This window comes from Numida meleagris, chromosome 10 (genome assembly GCF_002078875.1).
Source record: "Numida meleagris isolate 19003 breed g44 Domestic line chromosome 10, NumMel1.0, whole genome shotgun sequence".
NCBI lineage: Eukaryota > Metazoa > Chordata > Aves > Galliformes > Numididae > Numida > Numida meleagris.
The window spans coordinates 7,388,912-7,408,721 of NC_034418.1; the positions used below are offsets into that span (position 1 = coordinate 7,388,912).

Below are 19,810 nucleotides of genomic sequence, written 5' to 3' on the forward strand. Positions count from 1 at the left end.
GTGTGAACAAAACCTGTTCTATCCCAAGCCTGCGAGGCTGTGTTCTGTCACAGGACACTCATCTTTTTCTTCTGAATTGCTTTGCATAGAGGTCTGCATATTTTTGCTGGAGCATCCTAACATTTTTTGTCTGTTGTTAGCTGCTGCGTGTCCTCAGCTCCTGTACTGATGTCCGGTCACCTTATCTCTGCAAAAATACCCATTCTTAAAATACGAACATCTTCCAACTGCTTAGCTTAACCTTACTTGCTTTGTTTGGAATGTAGTCCTAAGTGGACCTGTGGCAACATTACTTTCAGATTCTTGATCTGAATAGCCACAGTAGAATCTGCTCCGAAAGGCCCTTCTGGCAGACCCAGCAGTGAGCAGGAGCAAGGTTTCAGCATGGAGCGAGCCGTGTTGCTGCTGAACACGAGGAGGGAGGCTACTGCCTCGTCTCTGTTGCCCCTATTCGAGGGTAAATTTGTTCCTATGGACAGGATAACTAAATTCTCTCCTTTATCAAAGAACGTGTATGTTCAAACTTGTACCAAACAGGGAACGATGCAACCTAAACCTGATGTATTTCCTAAAATGGGTAATCTGGGGAAACATCTGTGTAAGTTATCCTCCAGACCCTGTAATGTTTTGTTGGTAAGTCTGCCAATGACGTGAGAATTGGCTTATTCTGCATGTTGTGCCTGCCCTTCCCCTGCGAAGGAGCCATGTTTTTTTGGTAGAAACATCTGTGACGCTAGCATATCTCTGAAGGTGAGATTCAGTTCTGAGCAGAAATCCCGTTGTGTCCCTGCACCCCGTAAAAGCAGGACTGACGGGGGCTGATGGCTGGGCTGCGCACCGACCCGTGCCCATATTTTACTCCCTTTGCTCTGCTTTGCGGGTTACCCGGCAGTTTTATTTCTTGCTAAGGCTGACATTGCCAGAGTGCTTCAGATACACCGCACCCGACTCTTTTTGCGGCCGAACACTTGCAAGCCCCGCCGTTCTCAGCGGCCGGGATCAGAACCCAGGTGCCTCCCGGCGAGCCCAGTCCCGGGGCCCGGCCCCCGAGCGCAACGGCCCGGCCGCCGCCCGCCCTCCGGCAGCCAATGGGCGCGGGCGCTGCCCGTGACGCGCGGGGCGGCAGCACGGCGAGTTTGAAATTTGTGCGGGCGGAGCGGAGCGGGCGGTATGGCCGAGCTGGGGCTGCCGGGCGGGGAGCAGGGCCCGCCGCGGGCCGGGAGCGCCGCTGGGCTGCAGGAGCGCGCCGAGGAGACGAAGCCAGGTAGGGCAGCACCCCCTCGGGCTCGGGGAGCTGCCCCGGCTGCAGGCAGGGCGGCCCGGGGGCTGCGGCTGCGACGCGTGCGTTCGCGTTGGGGTTTGCGCGAGGTGTTGCTGTCACAGCTGCCGGATTTGGGCTCTGCAGGAAAAAAAATTCGGATTTGTGGCGCGTGCGTGATGCAGCCACGGTCTTCCGGGAATCTTGATACTTGATGGTTAAAATCGCCTTAAAATTTTCAGCGTGTAATTGTCAGCATTTTTTGTCATGCATTGTAAGATGCGTTGTGGAAAGCAGGCGTGTGATAAGTCTCGGGCCGGGCAGGAGTTCTTTGGGAACAGAAGAGTGAGCAATGATCGCGTGGATGTGACGGCCTGTGGGGTTTGCTTTGTTCCCACTCCTGCCCCAGCTCCCACCCAGGAAGATGACGACACCTGCAGCGATTATGGAAGCCGTGACAGGCCGGGCACTGCCCTGGGAAGGACGGTACCGGATGGGAATGTGCTTTTTCCAGACATTTTTCGCACGGATCATCTTTTGTTTTATGAGCGATTTAAAGCTTACCAGGATTACATTTTGGGTAAGTGATGTTAGTATGGAAAGGATATGTAGTTAGGTTTCTTAAGGCTTCCCCTCTAAGTGGAGTCAGTTCCATCTGAAACGCTCGCTCTTAATAGCGAGGACTAGGCCATGCGTGGTGTGTGTCACTGCTGTTGGGCTGTCACGCCGTGACCTCTGCTGCTCTGTCTGCTGAGCCCAGGAGGCAACAGCTTGAACAAAAGTAGATAAAATGTGAATGACTGAAGGGAAAAAAGTGCTAATGTGGGGTTCTGTGCTTTGTTTAAACTAACGTTATTAGAACTCTTCTGTGTGTAGTGAGACTCCTTGAGATAAGGCACAGACTCAGCAACGCTGCCGCTGAAACCTTCAGTGGTTTTCATTTTTCACTGGGGACTTTTCATTCTTGTCGTGCATAAATGCACTGCTTTCCATTTCATTTTAGCTGACTGCAAAGCTTCTGAGGTGAAAGAATTCACAGCTGAGTACCTGGAGAAGGTCCTTGAACCGTCGGGATGGCAGGCTGTTTGGCGCACTAATGTGTTTGAGGTCCTCGTTGAGGTAAATGCAAAGCAATAGTTCAGGCATTTGTCTCCAGCTAATGTCATTTACCTCTCTAACAGGCAGATTACTTTTCTATGAGGTTTATGAGCTGCTAGACATAGTATATTTTTTGTATGTAAATTTCCAGCAAGGACTAAAGCCATAGGAATTTCTTTCAAAGGAATTCTTATTTTTAAATGCTGTTTTTGTGCCCTGGTGTGCTTCCTTTATCTAAAAGCATGAGACTGGAACTTGTGATCTGGTACTTGCATGAGGGACTGTTATGGCAGTGAGGTACTGCTGCTCAGAATGAGCTCCTCAGGGCTACGGCACACCACAACTGCAGAAAATGAAACACTAGGTAGACTTACTATTTTTCTTTTTATCATATAGTTTAACCTTGGAATTTAGCTGTCTACTACTTAAGTTTACTTCTGCTTTTGAATTATAGCACTTTCAGTGGGACAGTTGAATTTCATTTTCTTCGAGACACAAATGTCAATAAACTGGTGTTGATATCTTGAGAATAAGCTGCATCTAGTTCCATAATGTTGATGTGGTCAGCATGTAATCTGTGGTTTTCTGGACTTTGAATTCTTAGCAGAGTATATAGTTTGCTGTTTGTGAAGTGAATTTGTCGGTGCTAAACCAAAACATTTGTATAGCGTTTATGCTTTCTGTGTGCTAGAGCACTGCACAACCACTTTTCTTCAGCTTTTCAAGAACTGGGCAAATGATTTTAAACCTCAGAGTGGCAATAAAGAGCCTGTATAATGTCCCTATGTGAAGACTGTAGCAAAAATACTTCATATGGGTTAATTTCAGAGATCCTCTCTAGTCTCTGAATATTTTGTGGGAGGACTGTGCCTAAAAGGAAGCAGCGTTCTCCAGGGGATCCTTGAAATAGGGAAAGGAGGAGTCCAAGTCAGTGTGGATGAGCTGTGAGGTTAAGCCTGGTGGGCATGGAAGGGATAAGTGCTCTGTCCCAAGCTGTACTGAGGTACAGTCTTCTCAAATACCAGGCTGTGATCATTTGTCAGTTCTTTTTATTAACGTTCTTCTGTCTAATCTACTTTGGTACTAACAATAGCTCTTGTAGACCTGCTTGAGGATTGCAGGTTTGAGATCCTTCTTTTTTAGGCCTGCCAGTATCTGAGTCTTTCATATGTGTGCAAACCTTGGATGTTTGCTTAAGCTTGAACTTCTGTTACACGTTTTCAGAGAGGAAAGACTTTTATCCTTTTATGTTTTCAACGAAATTAGTGACAAAATAGCTTGCTGGCTAACTCTTGGGATGGTTTGTGTTTTGTGGAGGCTTTGGAAAATAAGCCCCAAGATAGTCTAGGAGAACTGTAAGGCATTGATTTGTTTCAATCCAAAGATGCTATTTTTTCCTGTTTTAAAACCAAATTGGGAAGCAATTTACTGTCCTTGTATGGGTGTTAGGAGATTTTTTTTGAACCGAGCGTTGAATGTCAAAGAGATGACTCCAAATCTTTTGATTCTCAGAAGTTCATTTCTGGGATTATCATTTCATCTGACCAGATTGCCTTTGCTGTAATATGTGCTGTGTGTCGATCTGTGTGGGTCAGCTGGCACTTAGTGAGGTTTGCCGGGTTGTGCGCATTGTGCTCACCTTCCTCAGCCGTATCTTTGATTCTGCCTAGAGGAATTCTAAGAGCTATTCATTCCAACAGGTTGTTGATGTGGAGTGCTCAGCTCTGAAGGCAGTTGTGCAGCTCTGTGAGCCTTTCCTGTGTGAGTCGCAGGTTAGCACCTTTACATTGGAATGCATGCAAGAACTCTTGGAGCTGAAGGAGCGTCGGATACCACTGCAGGAGCTGTGGGTTGTGTATGATGAGTCAGGAGAGTTTGATCAGACAGCACTTGCTGTGGAGCATGTCAGGTAGGAAACTGCTTGAGGTCTAATTCTTGTCTTGAACAAATGCCCTCTGGTCATATCTAATGTGTGATGTCCCACGTTCTTGCAGCCATGCTGGCAGCTCCAAATGCCCATCTTTCCGCAGTCAATATGACTGGTACCACTACTGCTATGGGGAGTCTGATCACAGGGAAAACTTGTTTGTCTTCTGTAGGTGAAGGCAATCACACAAAAATGAGGTTTATTTATCTGAGAAGAAACTTGTTCTACTGACCATCGCTCAGTAGTAGAGACCTAAGCGTGTACCATAAAGGTGGCAAACTCCACGTGGAGAGAAAAAGCTTAGTGGAAGGATGCCTAGCCAAAACCAAATAATCAAAAAGCCTCAGTCTTGTGCAAGTCTTCTTTTAAATCCAACTTATACTCACTCAGTTTCTTGATGGAAGTCAGAGGGACTTGGGCCGTTATGGGTTTTGATCCAAGAAATACAAATTAAAACTCTTCATACAAAAAGACAACTTTAGTGTCTACTAAATAGCTTACAGGATGGTGATGTGGAATTGGAGAGAGAATGGTTTCAGTTGCGTTCTGAAATTGATTACATTTGTATTTCCAGTACTGTTGTCTCTGCTTGGTTAAATGTGGCCTCCTTTGTGTTTAAAAGCTTACTTTGCTTCAAAGGTTCTTCTATGAGTGCATCTGGAGGAGCTGGGATGAGGAGGAGGAGGATGACTTTGATTATTTTGTGCGATGTGTTGAGCCTCGACTGAGACTGTAAGTGCAACCTTTCATATTATTGGGTGGGACCACAGGAAAGAGTGATGTGGGAATACTGGCATGCGTAAATCTTAAATGTTTTTACTAGTAAATTAAAGCAAGCCTGTTCGAGTAGCAGCTACTGTCTGATGCTCAATTTTCTCATAGAAGAGGGTACAACTGAAGTTGCCACTTGATTTCTGAACCCTTGTTTTTTCCTGTAATCCCTAACCTCCCATCAGATGGCGCTCCAAATCCAGCTATTGCCTCCTTAGACTTGCTGGAGTAAGTAATGTAATTCTATCTAAACCTAGCATGGAATGCTCTCATACCTTTGGACATAGAATAAGAACCAGAATGGAACAGAATGTTAACAAAAACTTGTAAATCATTCATCCTAAAGGAGGATTATGTGCATTTCTTTTCTTTGTGCGATTAGCTGACATCAGGTTTTCAGAGGCATTTTTTTTTTAATGCCATCTGGCTATATGGAAACAGAGCAGTGCATGAGGACACAATCTGGTTACATGTTTGAGGCGGTTAAATACCCCAAGCGTGCTTTTATTTTGAACATAGTATAAGTTAGCATGAGTACATCATTCTGGTGCAGGTCTGATATTGCTGTGGTGCTTTGGAACTACATCAGCAAATATTTACAGCTAACCCTGAACTGCTCTTCAAAATACAACATTATGTGTGCTAGAATACAGCGTATAGCACAAGCTTTACAAAGGACATTAGTATCGTTATCTATAGGGTAAAGGTGGCTGTGGGTCTCTATGTCAAACAGGACACAGTGACCTTTGAGGACTCTGATATGCTTGGACTTCTAAGAGATCATACAAATTAGGGGAAAGTGTTCTACGTGGAAACTGTACACAATTGTGAAGTGTTTATACTTGGATGCTTGCAGCACGTGGCTATTCTGTTGTTGAGGTTTTGGATCTTTTTGAGGTCTTTGCATGGAATTAACCAGAATGCAATGGTTTGCCAAGAGAGAACGTTTTTTATCTGTGAGAGACCTTAGTGCTGGTTTACTTACTATCCAAAATGGTTAAACAACGTCTTCAAGTAGAGAAGTAAAAGTTATCTTTTGTCCCACACCATGCTTAATGCAAAGCCTGTCCTCCAAGCTGTGTTGATGTGAATGCCATCCTGTGTTGTGATTGAAGTGCTGATGTGCTGAGTTGGAAATTGTGTGGAAAAATGTGATGCTTTGAACTTCACAGATCTCTGGTGTGCACTCTTTCAATCAGAACAGATAAATTCATGTGCAGTGTTAAGATATTATGCTGACTTTCTGAGGCAAGTAATATGAACTGTTTAACCGAAACTCGGAAAAAAAAGTAAAAATAGAGATGAAGTTTTATGCTTTGTCATAGTGACCAGCTGTAAAGCAAAGCATGCATTTCAGGGCCAAGCTATGTATAACTTTTAGTTTCCTTCAAATATTTTATTTCTACATCGCTATAAATCCTTTTCCATTTAATCACACTGCATTAACATTCTGCTGCCTCTGATTACATTGCCAGAATTTTTGAGGCAATGAGGCCTTTTCCTTATATCCTTTTTATTGCAACTGCATACTTATTTACTGCTCTGATTATAGATTTTTTTCTTGCTCTTTTCTGCATTAAATGCATCATTTAAAAAAAAAAAAAATCTTTTGAACCTTGAAGATTTGCCCTTATTTCATACAGCCCGTTCAACAGAGCTATTGATGCTGTGTTAAGTTGGCTCTCTACAAAAATGGTGGGAGACTATTAAATCTTGCTTTATGTTGTTAATTATTGTCCAGCATTTTTTTTTTTTTTTAGTGACCATAATAAGTTCTACATAACTGCCTGGCCCTATCTAGCTGGCAGATATCTTAATCTTAATGCAACTTCAGGCTGCCATTTTCTGCCCATTAATATCATTTGTAGAAGATACTTCTGGGATGGCATGGAATTTACTGAGTGGTGCTTTCACATCTTCATCTCATGCAGATACTGCCTTATTCGTTCTGGGTTTTTGTCCAAGTTATTGTTTAGGTTGGTGCTGATAGAGACTTTACATTATAGGCTTTTTCTTCTAGTTCAGACATGATTTTTTCAGACTTCTCAATAAATGCTTGAAAAGTAGGTTGATTTTATTTCTAATTAACTTAGAAGTTGTTTTTTTTTGTAGTTACATCTTTTGTTTTAGAGTACGTTTCTTATAATTTTTACCTATCCACCATGAGAGATTATACTCTATTTGGAGAAGAAAGTAAAACATTTGTTTGCGTCTGAGGGTTTTGGTTTTGATGCAAACTGCAAAGAATTTTAAGTTCAGTACCGATACAGAACTTCTCAGATTCTCTCTGGGTTTGTATTTGATCTTATTTCCCATTTCCGACTTTGAAAGCTGATCTCTTGCTCTGAATTGCAGGCATTATGACATCCTCGAGCACCGCGTGCCTTCTGGGCTTGTTGCTGATTACCACAACTACTTGTCTCAATGTGAAGAGCTCTACAGGAAGTTTTTAAATGTGAGGAACAACATAGCAAGCAGTGATTCAGACTCTGAAGTGGAAAATGTCTCCATGGTGGAGGGACTAAAGTTGTATGAGAAAATAGAGCACTTGAAACAAAAACTAAAACTAATTGAGAATCCTTTGCTGAGGTACTTAGTGGGTTTAATGCAAGGAGAGCCCTGATGGGGAAACCATGTGTAGGATGTTGTTTGCTGAGGAATTAACTGATGGCTTTGCTCTTGTTCTAGGTATGTGTTTGGTTACCAGAAATACAGTGGTCTCCAAGCTAAAGGGCAGAGACCAACAGGTATCAAGATCACTCACGTTGTATCATCAACTGTGATGGCGAGTCTCTTGCAGTCTTTGATAAGGGACAAACTTTGCCCTGAGTCTTGTGGTGAAGAACTAGAAATACAGGTAAAGTAGCAGCAATTTTCTGTTCATGGATGCTTTTTTCCTACTCAAGAAACGATGTGGAAGAATCATATTTATGAAAGATAATACATGTGCACAGTGCTATTTTTTGAGTCCAGAAACAGCTCTGTAACTTAAACAATAAATAAGACTGAAAGCTGCAACTAATTTCTCTTAATTTGTCTGCTGAGTAGTCTATGTGAGCAGTTTCCTTCCAGTGTGTAGGAAATGAACCTGTAATAATTCCATAATGAAATGTGCTAAGGAGTAATACTCTCATCTTTAGATACCTGTGTCTTTTGAGTTGCTGATCATGAGGTTTCAAGAAGAAAATGTTATTCTGTTGCTGTCGTTCTATGCAGGAAACTTACTTTTTTTAGAGCAATTAGTTTTAGTGACTTCAGATAGGACTTAGCACTTCAGCATTTAGAATAGTCTGTAGTCCTTGGGTCCAAGTGAAATTGCTTGCTGTATTCTGATCAAGTTCATGAATTGCAGGTGGGCAAAGTAGACCCAAGGGGAGCGTTCTCTATTAACTTTGGGGATATAGATCAGATTTTCTCAGTTAGAGAATTTTTCAGTTGTCTACAGTGCTTACCCTAAATTTGCTAGGAAGCAATAAATGCGCGGTTTTTCTGTACTATTCATTATCCTTCCATGTAAAATTGCTCAGTAATATTTGTGAAGGATATCAGCCTGCACTCTTTGGGTATTGAAGTCTTTTTTCAAGAAAAAGAACCGTGTGGACCCAGTATTTGCCACTATAATGTCTGAACTCTTTTCTGGAGTGACTTGCTTCAGAAATCGTGTTCTATCAGCGTTTGGACCAGTTCAAGTCTGATTGCTGAGCTGTTTGCTTTTATTGACCTTTCTTTCCCTTCTGTCATGTGTTCTTTCAAGTACTTCATGGCAAGTCACTTGAAGCAGAATTTGAATGTTGGTCTGGAACCCAGGCCATACTGAGGTCTGCTTTCTGGTGCACGTGCTCTTCAGGCTGCCCCTCTGCCCCAGGTTTCTCATGAAATGGGCATAACACAAAGGAATGCTTTAAGGCTGTTTTTGTCTAGAGTGCTATGATTCTTGAATTCCAAGTAGAAATGGCCTGTTATTGGTGCCATTATAAAGGATTTCTTTTAAGCAAAGGCAGCAGCATTTAATTAAAGAACAAGTTTAAGGGCATAAATACGTCTATGTTATAGCATTTTTTTCAAGAGCTGATTACATTGTTTGTCTTTTACAGTTCCACAATGATCCGCTGGCAGCTGTAAATGCTTGTTATGAAGGAGACACAGTCATCATCTGTCCTGGTCATTATGTTGTAGATGGCATGTTCTGCATTGCTGATTCTATTGAAATGGAAGGTAAAAGGCTTGCTAAGGTCCTTAAAAACAGTGTTAGTAGAGGATCCAGGGTCTTAAGCTAGCTCTGCATAAAACTTTTTTTTTTTGGTGGAGCTTGACTTGAGTATTTGCTTTTTACTTTGACGTGCTCCTACTTCTGCTTGTAGAGCTGTCTATTTCAGGATGGAGTAAGGTGTTTCATTAACAATAGTTATTTCTGTAAATAAGCTTAAAGTTTTGCTGATGAATAGCAAATTTGCTGTTTTCTTCTTTTTTTCTGAATTATATAGGTACTATTATCTAGTCCTATTACCTATAGAACTAGATATTGTACCTGTATCTAGAGAGGATCCAACAGAAACACAGTTGTATGTTTTTACATCGAACAAGCACAAATCATTCTGAGAGGCTTCATTTTGAGTACTTGATGGAGGTTCTTGTTATCCTTTACATGTCTTAATCTACTTCAGAGGGAGAGTCTGAGACTCACTGCCAGATAGCACTGATGAATACAGAGGGAAAAAGCCAAGTTCTGTCAACTTAGTTTATGGCATTTGTTTTGTCAGCTATGCGTGTGTGGGCTGCTGATGTAGATCTGTGCATTATGTGACATACCTGGATAGAACGAGCTATTGATTTAGTATCTGTTTGTTCCATAGAAGTGGACACAGCATATGTGATTCTATTTTTCTCTCCAAGTATTTGTTTCAAATACTCCTGCATTGTCTACATTATGCTGCTGTCTTTTCCTCATAATTCTTGGTTTCTCAGCATAATGTCTCTGCTTTAGGCTTGCATGCTGTTGTAACGTAATAGTCTGTGTATCACTGGGGCTTGTGCAGCTGTTCAGATTCTTCAGCTGTAATTTTATCTTGTCAAAACTTCATCGTGGGAAAGGCTGGGAGTTTAATTTCTTGCTGTTTGGGATGATATTTTCCTTGCCCTTGTTTTATGAGTACCACTTTCTCTTTTGCCCTTCTCTTGTATGTGTGATTTATATAGCGCTGCGTGCTGATGGACAATGCAGGTTAAAGGACCTCAAACTGCTTGATTTGCTTGCAAAAATGGTATTGTTCTAAAATTGTGTGGGATGGTATTTATGACAACTTCTTTCATAGTTCTGAGGAAACAGTAATGCAAATGGTGAAATAGCACTCCCATTAAAGAATGAGCTATGCTATTTTAAGAAGCAAGGCATATAAATGTCTTTAGTACAAACCACACTCTGAATAATGAATATGTCAGGGTACTTAATCTTCTTATATGGACTTCTGTTAGAGAAGTTTTTATAGCAGTAATAGCAGCTGAAAACATTTGAAGTAAGAGCATCAAGAAAAAATTTGCTGGCACTAATCTAGGTAGCTGGATATAGCTTCAATGAAGTTGTGACTCATCAAAGATACAATAATGCTTTGCTTAGTAGTGGTTTTATTTTTTTCCATGCACTGTGCAAGTCAGTACTACGGTTGAAAGTATGAGGATTACCAAGTCAGGGAAAAAAATAGTTTAGAGAGCTAGGGAAGGCTAAAGCTGTTATAGTAAGGATAACTTAAGCACTTGGTAAAGGTATGTACCCAAGGCACCAGATAACTTTGTTGCAGCTTGTACAATAGTTGAAGTTGGAAAATAAGCTGTACATCAATCTTAATAGCTGTGATCAGGGTTATGGGATGACAGTTGCTGTTAGCTCCTGTGGAGTCGCTTAACTTCCAGGCAAGGTGTACAACCTTGAGCTGGCTGTGTTTTGAACAATGCTTGATGGCAAGTGAATCATTCCCTCTCTATTCCTTGTATTTTCAACAGCTTCCTTACTTCTGGAGATGCTGCTTCACAGTTGAGGCAAGCTAAAAGCTTGGTTAGAAAGTCTGCAGGTAGTTGGGACGATTTTTCCTGGAACTCTTGCCTTGGATAATAAATAAACTCATTCTTTTGGGTTGTATAGCTAAATAGGATCTGCCACTTAAAGTCCAAGGGTGCACTTTCTTTACATACTAAAGTGAACTGCCCCTTGCTACCTTCTCTCTAGGAGCCCTAGAAAAAGATTACTAGCTACTGTAGTATGCTGAAGTGTCACTCACTAAACTGCATTCAATTTGCTGTCTCTAAAACTTTCTCTCAGCTCTTGTTCTAGGCTTTTTTTAACCTTTCTACTTGCATGTTAGAGTATTTATTTACGTACTTGGTTAAAAGCTAGCATCCTGCATGTGCACGTCTTATCTAAGCTTGTGTGTGCGTTCAGAAAATGATAGGACTCATGCTGCTTTAATAGACTTTGCATTATTGCTTTCCTTATCATGATTCTTGTCAGTGACAAGCAGTAAAAGCTTTACATGCTCATAAATTTCCCTGTAAGTGTTTGAATGCTGACAAGTGTGGATGGCTTTAGTAAATCAATGGTGGCATATGCTTTTGAAAGTCTTTTTAATCTGGAAGTCCATACAACACAGGAACATGTAGTTTTGACCCAGGTTTCATTTAAACAGGAAAGCTGAGTGAAACTTAGGAGTAGCATTCATTCCTTTTGCTTCCTTGTAGTGTGGTAGTGGCTGCTTCCTTGGAACCCCTGCTTGCTCTGCTGTGCTCCTCTGTTTTGAAAGCTGACTGCAGGTGCCCGTGTGGCCTTTGTTACTGTACTGCCCTCCACAGCATTGCAGCTCTGGGGAGTGAGAACTTCAATCTCAGCAAATGTGGTCTCTGTTACACTTCTGGTCAGCTGGCAGAAATAATTTGGCATTTAATGTTGTTTAAAGAGGGTAACTTGGAATTTTGGGTTATTTAAGTCCTTGGACCTTGGTGCAGAGGGGATGTAAGTTGTGGCCTGGCCAGTGGATAGAAAAAACTATTCAAGGTATTGAACCTCAAATTCTAAACCCTCCTTATTTAATGTGAATGTCTGCTAGTGTACCGATTGTTACCAGTTATTCATCAGGCTTTCATCTCTGCTTTAAGGCTATGGCCTGCCAGATGACATTGTGATAGAAAAGCAAGGGAAAGGAGACAACTTTGTTGACTGTACAGGAGCCAATATAAAGATCTCCAATTTGAAGTTAGTGCAACATGATGCTGTGGAGGGGATTTTAAGTAAGTATAAAAGCACCTTGATGTTCTTATGAATCTTGTGTAATTTTCCGTTAAAAATGAATCTGGAACACAGTGCTTACTGGTTTTAACTTTCAAGTTGTTGTGGCTCTCAGGCTTTATTTTTGGGTAAGATAATCGTGGATAAGATAATTTGAGTTCTCTGATGTTAGGTTCTGCAGTGGTAGGTGAGGCTGCTTGGAAAAGGAAATAATCTCTCATTCTACTGAAGAACTCCCAGCACTGAACAGCTCTCCACTGAGGATTGATATGGACTTCAGAAGTTACATAGGCCTTTGTTTTCTGACAGCACGCTCAAACTGAGACTCACATAATCCCAACTTGTATCCAATGAGTTTGTTGGCCATGGCCTTCTCTCTTTGCAGAAGGTACTCATTAGTGCTTAGCCTTGACAGGCATTTATTTTAAAACATGTTAATGCTTGTTAACACCTTTATACGTGTATCTAATAACCTATTAATACAAAAGTCTCTTAAGAATGTAGGAAAAATAATAATTGCTGACACTTAAAAAAAAAAAAAAAACAAACAACGGAACAATAGCCAACCAAACAAAAAAACCTTAAGACAAATCTTTTGCTTAGTGCTCAATTGCAGTGTTTCTGCTTACCCTAGAAAAATACCATGAGCTCAAACTGCTTGAGTAAATCAGTAAAACTTGAATAAGATGTGATTAAAATGGTCATTTTAACGTACTGTAAAAAATGTTATGAATCTATCTACCTGTAGGTTTGCTTTTGCATATATGATTCATTTAACAATATTTGTGTGTGTGTAGATGTTCATCAAGGGAAAACTACTTTAGAGAATTGTGTGTTACAATGTGAAACTACAGGCATAACTGTACGAACTTCAGCTGAACTATTAATGAAGAACTCAGATCTCTATGGTGCCAAGGTATGAACAAATTTTTAACTGGCTCTTACCTAAATTTAACTAAAAGAGTTCTACTAGGAAATAATACTCTCAGTAAAGGGATGGTTTCTCTCCCTCTTGTGAGAACCTTTACAGGTTGTCTTGGACAGCTGTATGTTATATTAAGAGACTGTTCCCAGGGATCTACGGCCTTCAGTAGTATCCAGTGAAGTATCTCATGCTGATTTGTGTGATGATATGAAGGTGATGTGGTCACAGGGGACATCTATGAAACAATGCTTATTGCATTTGATTGCATATTGATTCATATCCTGCTGTACCTTTAAAGTGACTTTCTGTTTTTTTTTTTTCCCCTCTGCCTATAAATAACTTTCTCATTAATCTTTGTTTGGCAAATGAAGTGCCTTTTTAGATGCCTTATCCTTTTCTTCTTACAGATAAATGCATAATTGAACTCTGATTAGCACACTTGGAAAGATGGTAAGGCTTTGAGTGTTGAGGTGGATGACTAAAGAGCAAGAAAGCAATAAAAGGTTGCGTAGTTATTCTTTGCTAGTAATTTTATAGACTGGCAACAATAGCATTACTTGTGGGGCATCAATATTGGGTATTGCTTTTCAAGTTAACAGAGCTGTGAAGCTGGAGCGGTAGCAGTTTTACAGTGTGCAGATAAGTGAATGAGCACCGAGCTTGACCGTGGAGTTGTCAAGCCAAATTGTAAGCGTGCCTGAACTATTTGTGAACTGCAGTCAGTTTTATCTTGCAGGGTGCTGGTGTGGAAATATACCCAGGTAGTACGTGCACCCTGTTGGACAATGGCATACACCACTGCAAGGAGGGAATACTCATAAAGGTCAGTTCAAGTCAGAATGCACTTTTTAAGTTAAAACAAACAAACTTACAGCTGTCAGAATTGGTGCAAGTAACTTGTTTAGTTTGGCTTGTAACCTTGCTTCCTTATTGTGAAACTCTTGTGTATTGCATCTCATGATGATGGTGCTTGTTGTTTGTCTTGAGTTAGTACACTGAAGCAATGTAATTGTTCTCTTTCTTATCTGCCAGAAGGAGAAAGCCTTTAGCAATGTTACTTGCATAGACTTAAAACATTCTAGCCAATGCAGAGAGCTAATTCTGTCTCAAAGTGAAACGATTTGCATCCCATTAGGTGGACATAATGAGTTGGATTTCTGTTTCCTTGTTATAGAACTTTTTAGATGAACATTATGACATCCCCAAAATAAGCATGGCCAATAATGTGATCCATAATAATGAAGGATATGGTGTGGTCCTGGTAAAACCAACAGTTGCCTCTGATGTAAAGGATGCTTCAGCAGAAGGAACAACAGGTATTTTTCTCTGACTTCTTAAAAATAAATTTAAAAAAAAAAAAAACAACCCTTAAACCTAGTATACGCAAATTTTTTTTGAATTCCATAATTAGTGAGTCTTTCAAAAACTTCTCACACTGTCTATTTTGATTTAGGCAGAATAGATCTCTGTAGCTATCAGAGCAATGGAATTTCCTGAATAAGACTTGCTGCAGATAAATACTGTGAATATCTGTGCTGCATGCCATGTGTACACTTTAAATTTCTTTTTTTGAAGTCCTTAAGCATCTAATCTGTGCTTCCTACTAAGCAGAGACTGTATAACTACCTTGGTTATGGAGAAACAAGGGTGTTGATCAGCAAGAAAGGACACGTGGCTTCTCTTACAGCTCTTCTGGTTTGTAGTTCTCTGCTCTGTTTTTCCTTTCAGCGCTAGAGCTGAGACATGCTGGTTAGCACGGTCTCCCAGCACAGAAATTGTTCTCTGCAGTAAATAAAATGTGACAATTATATTTCTCTTCTTATGTCTTATTTGAGAACTGCCACAGTCTCAAGAATGGTTATGTAAACACGCTCTAATATCACTGTCACTTGGCAGCTTGAAGTCTTCTCAAGAAGAGATATTTTCTTTAATTATCATATGCTGTATTTGATATATATGGCTTTCACTAAATAGCTACCCAAATGTGTGGGGTATGCAAATGTTAAGCTTGAAGAAAACTTCATTCCAGGAGTTTTAACTGATGTGGCTGTTTTGCATGATTGGGGATGATGTTCTCATTGTTCCCCGATTTAGGGAATGCACGGTCTACCCAGTCAAGTGATGAGAGAGTACATGTAGAGGGCTTCAGACAAGAAGAACTACCTGAGTGTGTAGCTGATGAATTGGAGCTTTATAAGCAAACTGACATTTCTGAAGGCAATTATGAAATTGTAAGTGAACTTGGTGCTACTTCTGCAAAGAAGAATCAGCTGCACAAGAAAAGGCTGAGTGAACTGGGAATCACAGAAGCTGATGACAACTTAATGTCACAGGAGATGTTTGTTTCTATTGTGGGCAATCAGTTCAAGTGGAATGGGAAAGGGAGTTTTGGTACTTTTCTCTTCTGACTGTCCTGACTCCTAGTGGCATTGTAATAAGATTTGCACGAGCTGTTCTTCTCACTGCTGCTTTCTGAGGTGGCAACTTCCATCAACTTTCCATAACATTATTAAAATATTTATTAATTATATATATATATATATATACACACATACACAGCATGTGAAAAATTCCTTCGTACAAGCATGAGCAATGCTGGTAGAAAACAGAACTCTGCTAATCTATGGACTTGCTCTTTGCTAGCTGTCTGATTTTTTTGTATGTTTATTTAACTTCTTTGGTGGCTCTTTTTTAATAAACAAAAAAAATCTTTTTACAAAGAAAAGGTTCACCATGGAAGAATGGACAGCAACTGCACAGCAATTAGTGGTACCCTTTCCTCCATAGTTCTTTTTAAAGTGCCATTAGCCTCTACATCCATCCTGTAAGAGAATGATATGCTTCTTTTTGTGTGTCATGCAACTGACCAGTTCACTGGCTTCTGTTTGAAATATAGTAGTTGGCTGCCATGCTTTGTGCTTGAAGACATTTCAGTGGCTCACTGTTCATTATAAATTAAGTGGAGATGAAACTTGGCTGGACTGCCTGCCCCAGGATTCTGCCTTCTCAGTGCTTCTCATGCCTTTTAAATATAAATCCAAATACTTTATTGAAACTTACGCTGCCTTCAGGAGTTGTATTTCCGTACGCCAGTTCAAAACCTATTCTACATTTAAGAAAATACTAACTCCCAAGTGATTCAAGATGGTGCTATGAAGCGCAATATGGTGTTGAGAAGAAGGAAGGTGCCAGCATATGAATTTCAGAATGACTTCTGCAAGTGTCATAGCAGCTAAATACCTTCACTGGAAATGTGGTGTGTTGCTTGAGGTGGAAGTGAGTGCTCTACTCCATGTTTTTCGCTCTACCCACTTCTGAAACTGCGGTGGGAATCAAAATTCTCTTGAGTCTGTGACTTGTAATGTGAGCAACTGATAGAAAGGAAAAGAGAAAGGTGTAACTTTAAAGCATTTTTTTCCTGCTTTTTTTTTTAACATGAACCACAGCATTAATTGCAGCTTTCCTATTCCCTTGCTGTTTTTGTTCTGCTCAGCGCACTTGACTTCAGAACTACACTTCTGAGTTTTAATGAGCCTGAATGCTGTTACAACATCTTAACATGCACAAGACAATAAATGTTTGCAGTTTACTCGACTCAAGTGAAAGCCTAGTACTCGGTCTGACAGTAGTGATCTTATGGGATTTATCATGTCACGTGCCATGTTTAATGCTTTGATGTTATGCTTTTAATTCCTGAGTGTAATCCTAATTAAAGATCTAGAGCTGAAAACTGATTTAGTGGTTTTGTAGTGAGCTGCCTTTGTGATATGTGGGTAGCGTTTCTTTCTCTTGCAATTAATTTTAAAGCTGGCTTCTGTTGACAGCTTCTTATGTGCCCTTTTTACTTTCAGCTTTTAATTTATGAAGGCAGAAATTAAAATATTCTTCTTTCAATATCACCATTGTTTTGTCTGTTCCTGTGCCATATGCCAATGGTGATGCTGTTGTATGAGTTGACAGCAGGTGAGGAAGCCATGTGTGAAAAATGAGACTTTATGCAGGAATTCTACTATAAAATTGTGGTTTAATTCTTGATGGCGTTTGAGCCTTGAAGGACCAAACTTTCAGTTGAGCCATCCCCATTTTGTGGAGTTTGACCTTACATCTGTTTTCTACTTCAGCACATTCATCTTCAGATGAGGTGGTTGTTTTAGAAATATTCCCACAAGCTGTAATCCTAACCAGTAGTTTCATCTGTCTTTGGCACGTTACATGTTTATTTTCTTAATTACATCTCTCCTTTATTCACTTCTTTTGTGCTTCTTTCAAGGCTGCACTGTCATTTTCTTGCCAGCTTTCAGGCACAGATGAAATAGTGAATTGAATACATCACAGAAACAGTTATTGCAGGCAGATTGATGCATTAAGTGGAATGACCAGAAGCCACCACGCATTCAGATGGCATCATGGAACGGGGAAGATGATATTTTCACAGATACATGCTTCCCTTGAATTTTTTTTTTTCCTCCCAGGAAGCAAAGCAAAGCACTAAAACGTCTTTTGGAAGGTGATGTGTGATGTTAATTCTTCTATTTCACAAACATTTTTGCTCTACCTGTCCTCTGAGGTGCCTGACTGCCACAGACAGTATTTTTCATGTTTTGCAATAAGAAAATAAAATTAGTTCAGCGTGTCCTGTGATATTTCCTGTCGTATTTTCCTATCACCGTGTTTGGCACTTCTGTGCCTTCCTGCTTCTCAAGGTCCTTGAGCAATGGCCAATTCTGCACTCTGCTCTCCCCTCATACAGGGTTTTGTAAAGCACTTCTACAGGCTGGAATTGATGATGCTGTTTCTCTAAAGTTCCCCTCTGAAGCACAATTCTATTCTTCTCTAAGGCATTATAATATAGCACAAATGGCAAAAAGAATTTTATTTTTCTTACGTGAGATGAAATCAACTAGCACTGCTCTGCTGTCTCAGAACCAGAGGATATTTGTAGGCCTCAGAGTGCTCATGAGCAAAACTACAGCTTGTGCCATGTGGGTCAGAAAACAAAATCTAATTTACTGTATCCACTTGTAATAAGCTGAATAGTTTTTAGGTGTACCCGTGTGAAAATGTTGAGGTAAATTTAATCTCTAAGTTACTTGTGACTCTTGGCTTCTTCAAGTTTTTAGTTTTCTAAGTGCAATATAAATGCATCAAGGCAGAGTTGTATATTAATTGTATATAAAAATAAAATACAGGGCAAGGATCTAAGCTGACATTCACCACCTGCAACAGGAATACGTGTGTGCATGTAGGAATAACCAGTAAGTACTGGAAAGAGAGTCTGTGTGATACATCTTCTATTTTCCTAAAGGCAGGGAGCTGTGGGAATGCATCCAAAGGTGATTACTGCTGCTCTGCTGAATAATGATGTGAACTAAACACAGCGGATTCTTTTAAATTTAAGAGAAAGCCATTATTTGGGGTGTTCTTTTGTTTTGTTGTTTTTCTGTATTCTTCAGCTGACAGACTAAATCCTTAGTTCTTCATTTTGTATCGTATGTTCACTCTGAATGCATCATGGCATGTCATAAAAAACGTTTTGTTTTTGTGATGACGATTGTGGTAAGAATCTGATAATCTTCAACTCCTTTTCAAAAAATAACTGTAAAAAGAAGTGCATTAAAATGTATCTGGAATCCAGTGGATTTAGTGGCAGTTGGTCCCACAAGGCAGGCGATGTGTTGTGCTGACAGCACATCCCAATACATTGATAACAGGCACCAAAAGCAAGGCAGAAATGCAGAAAAAGAGGAGGGTGTTGCAAACCTTGATCCTAGATCACAAAGCAGCCTAGGAGAGCATGCTATCCTTTCCTTGACTCTGGGTGTTGATATTTGACTCCGGGAGTGGACAGAACTCCTAATAAGTGTTGTGTTTATTGAAGTGCATTCTTTTTGGACTTGTTTGAAATATAGGGATGAAACGCAAAACACTTTTGGCCTTAAAATTGAATGGTAGGAGTTGCTGAAAGTATATATATATATATGTATTTTTTACTTCTTACCACTTTTCTTTTGATCTTTAAAGAACTTTGTGCTACCTGATCCAGGAGAAACATGCTGCACGACACATGACTACATTAAGCACGTAACATTCCAATGTGTCTTATACTCCATTTCCATTCTTAGGGTGATTTCATAGACAACCATGTTTTTCTTGTTGGTATTGTGTCCTGTAACAATACGCTACCTTTCAGTTAAGCTCTGCGTTGTCTTTTTATATGAAACAAGCCCGTAACTGGCTTGTGGTGGGTAGGTCCTTGATTTTAATTAAATTTACTGGATTCGGAGAGAGGAGCTGAAATCGCCAGTGTCCGTTTATACATGGACACTCCACTATAATAGTTTTTACACTGGCTCTTCAACCACATACATCAGGCTTACTCTTGCTATTTGTTGAATAGTGAAGTGATTTAGTAAATGACTCTTCCACTGTTTAAATTGCAATTTCTTCCTAGTCAATAAAGAATTTGCTCAAAAACGCGCAGATGAACACGAGTTTTTTGTCTTTACTGTTAGGTATGTGAAGTACTTGTATTTTTACTCCTAATGACAAATCAATTTC

At 40.2% G+C, this 19,810-nt stretch overlaps 1 protein-coding gene across 1 annotated transcript; it reads left to right on the forward strand.

The window, feature by feature from the left end:
* Positions 1,107-16,846, forward strand: SHCBP1 (SHC binding and spindle associated 1). Its single transcript, XM_021408308.1, has 13 exons — positions 1,107-1,264; positions 1,668-1,838; positions 2,262-2,377; positions 4,057-4,265; positions 4,923-5,015; positions 7,410-7,643; positions 7,743-7,911; positions 9,149-9,269; positions 12,198-12,329; positions 13,125-13,243; positions 13,989-14,075; positions 14,427-14,568; positions 15,347-16,846. The coding sequence occupies exons 1-13, from the start codon at positions 1,171-1,173 to the stop codon at positions 15,658-15,660; spliced, it is 2,001 nt and encodes a 666-aa protein (XP_021263983.1). The 5' UTR covers positions 1,107-1,170; the 3' UTR covers positions 15,661-16,846.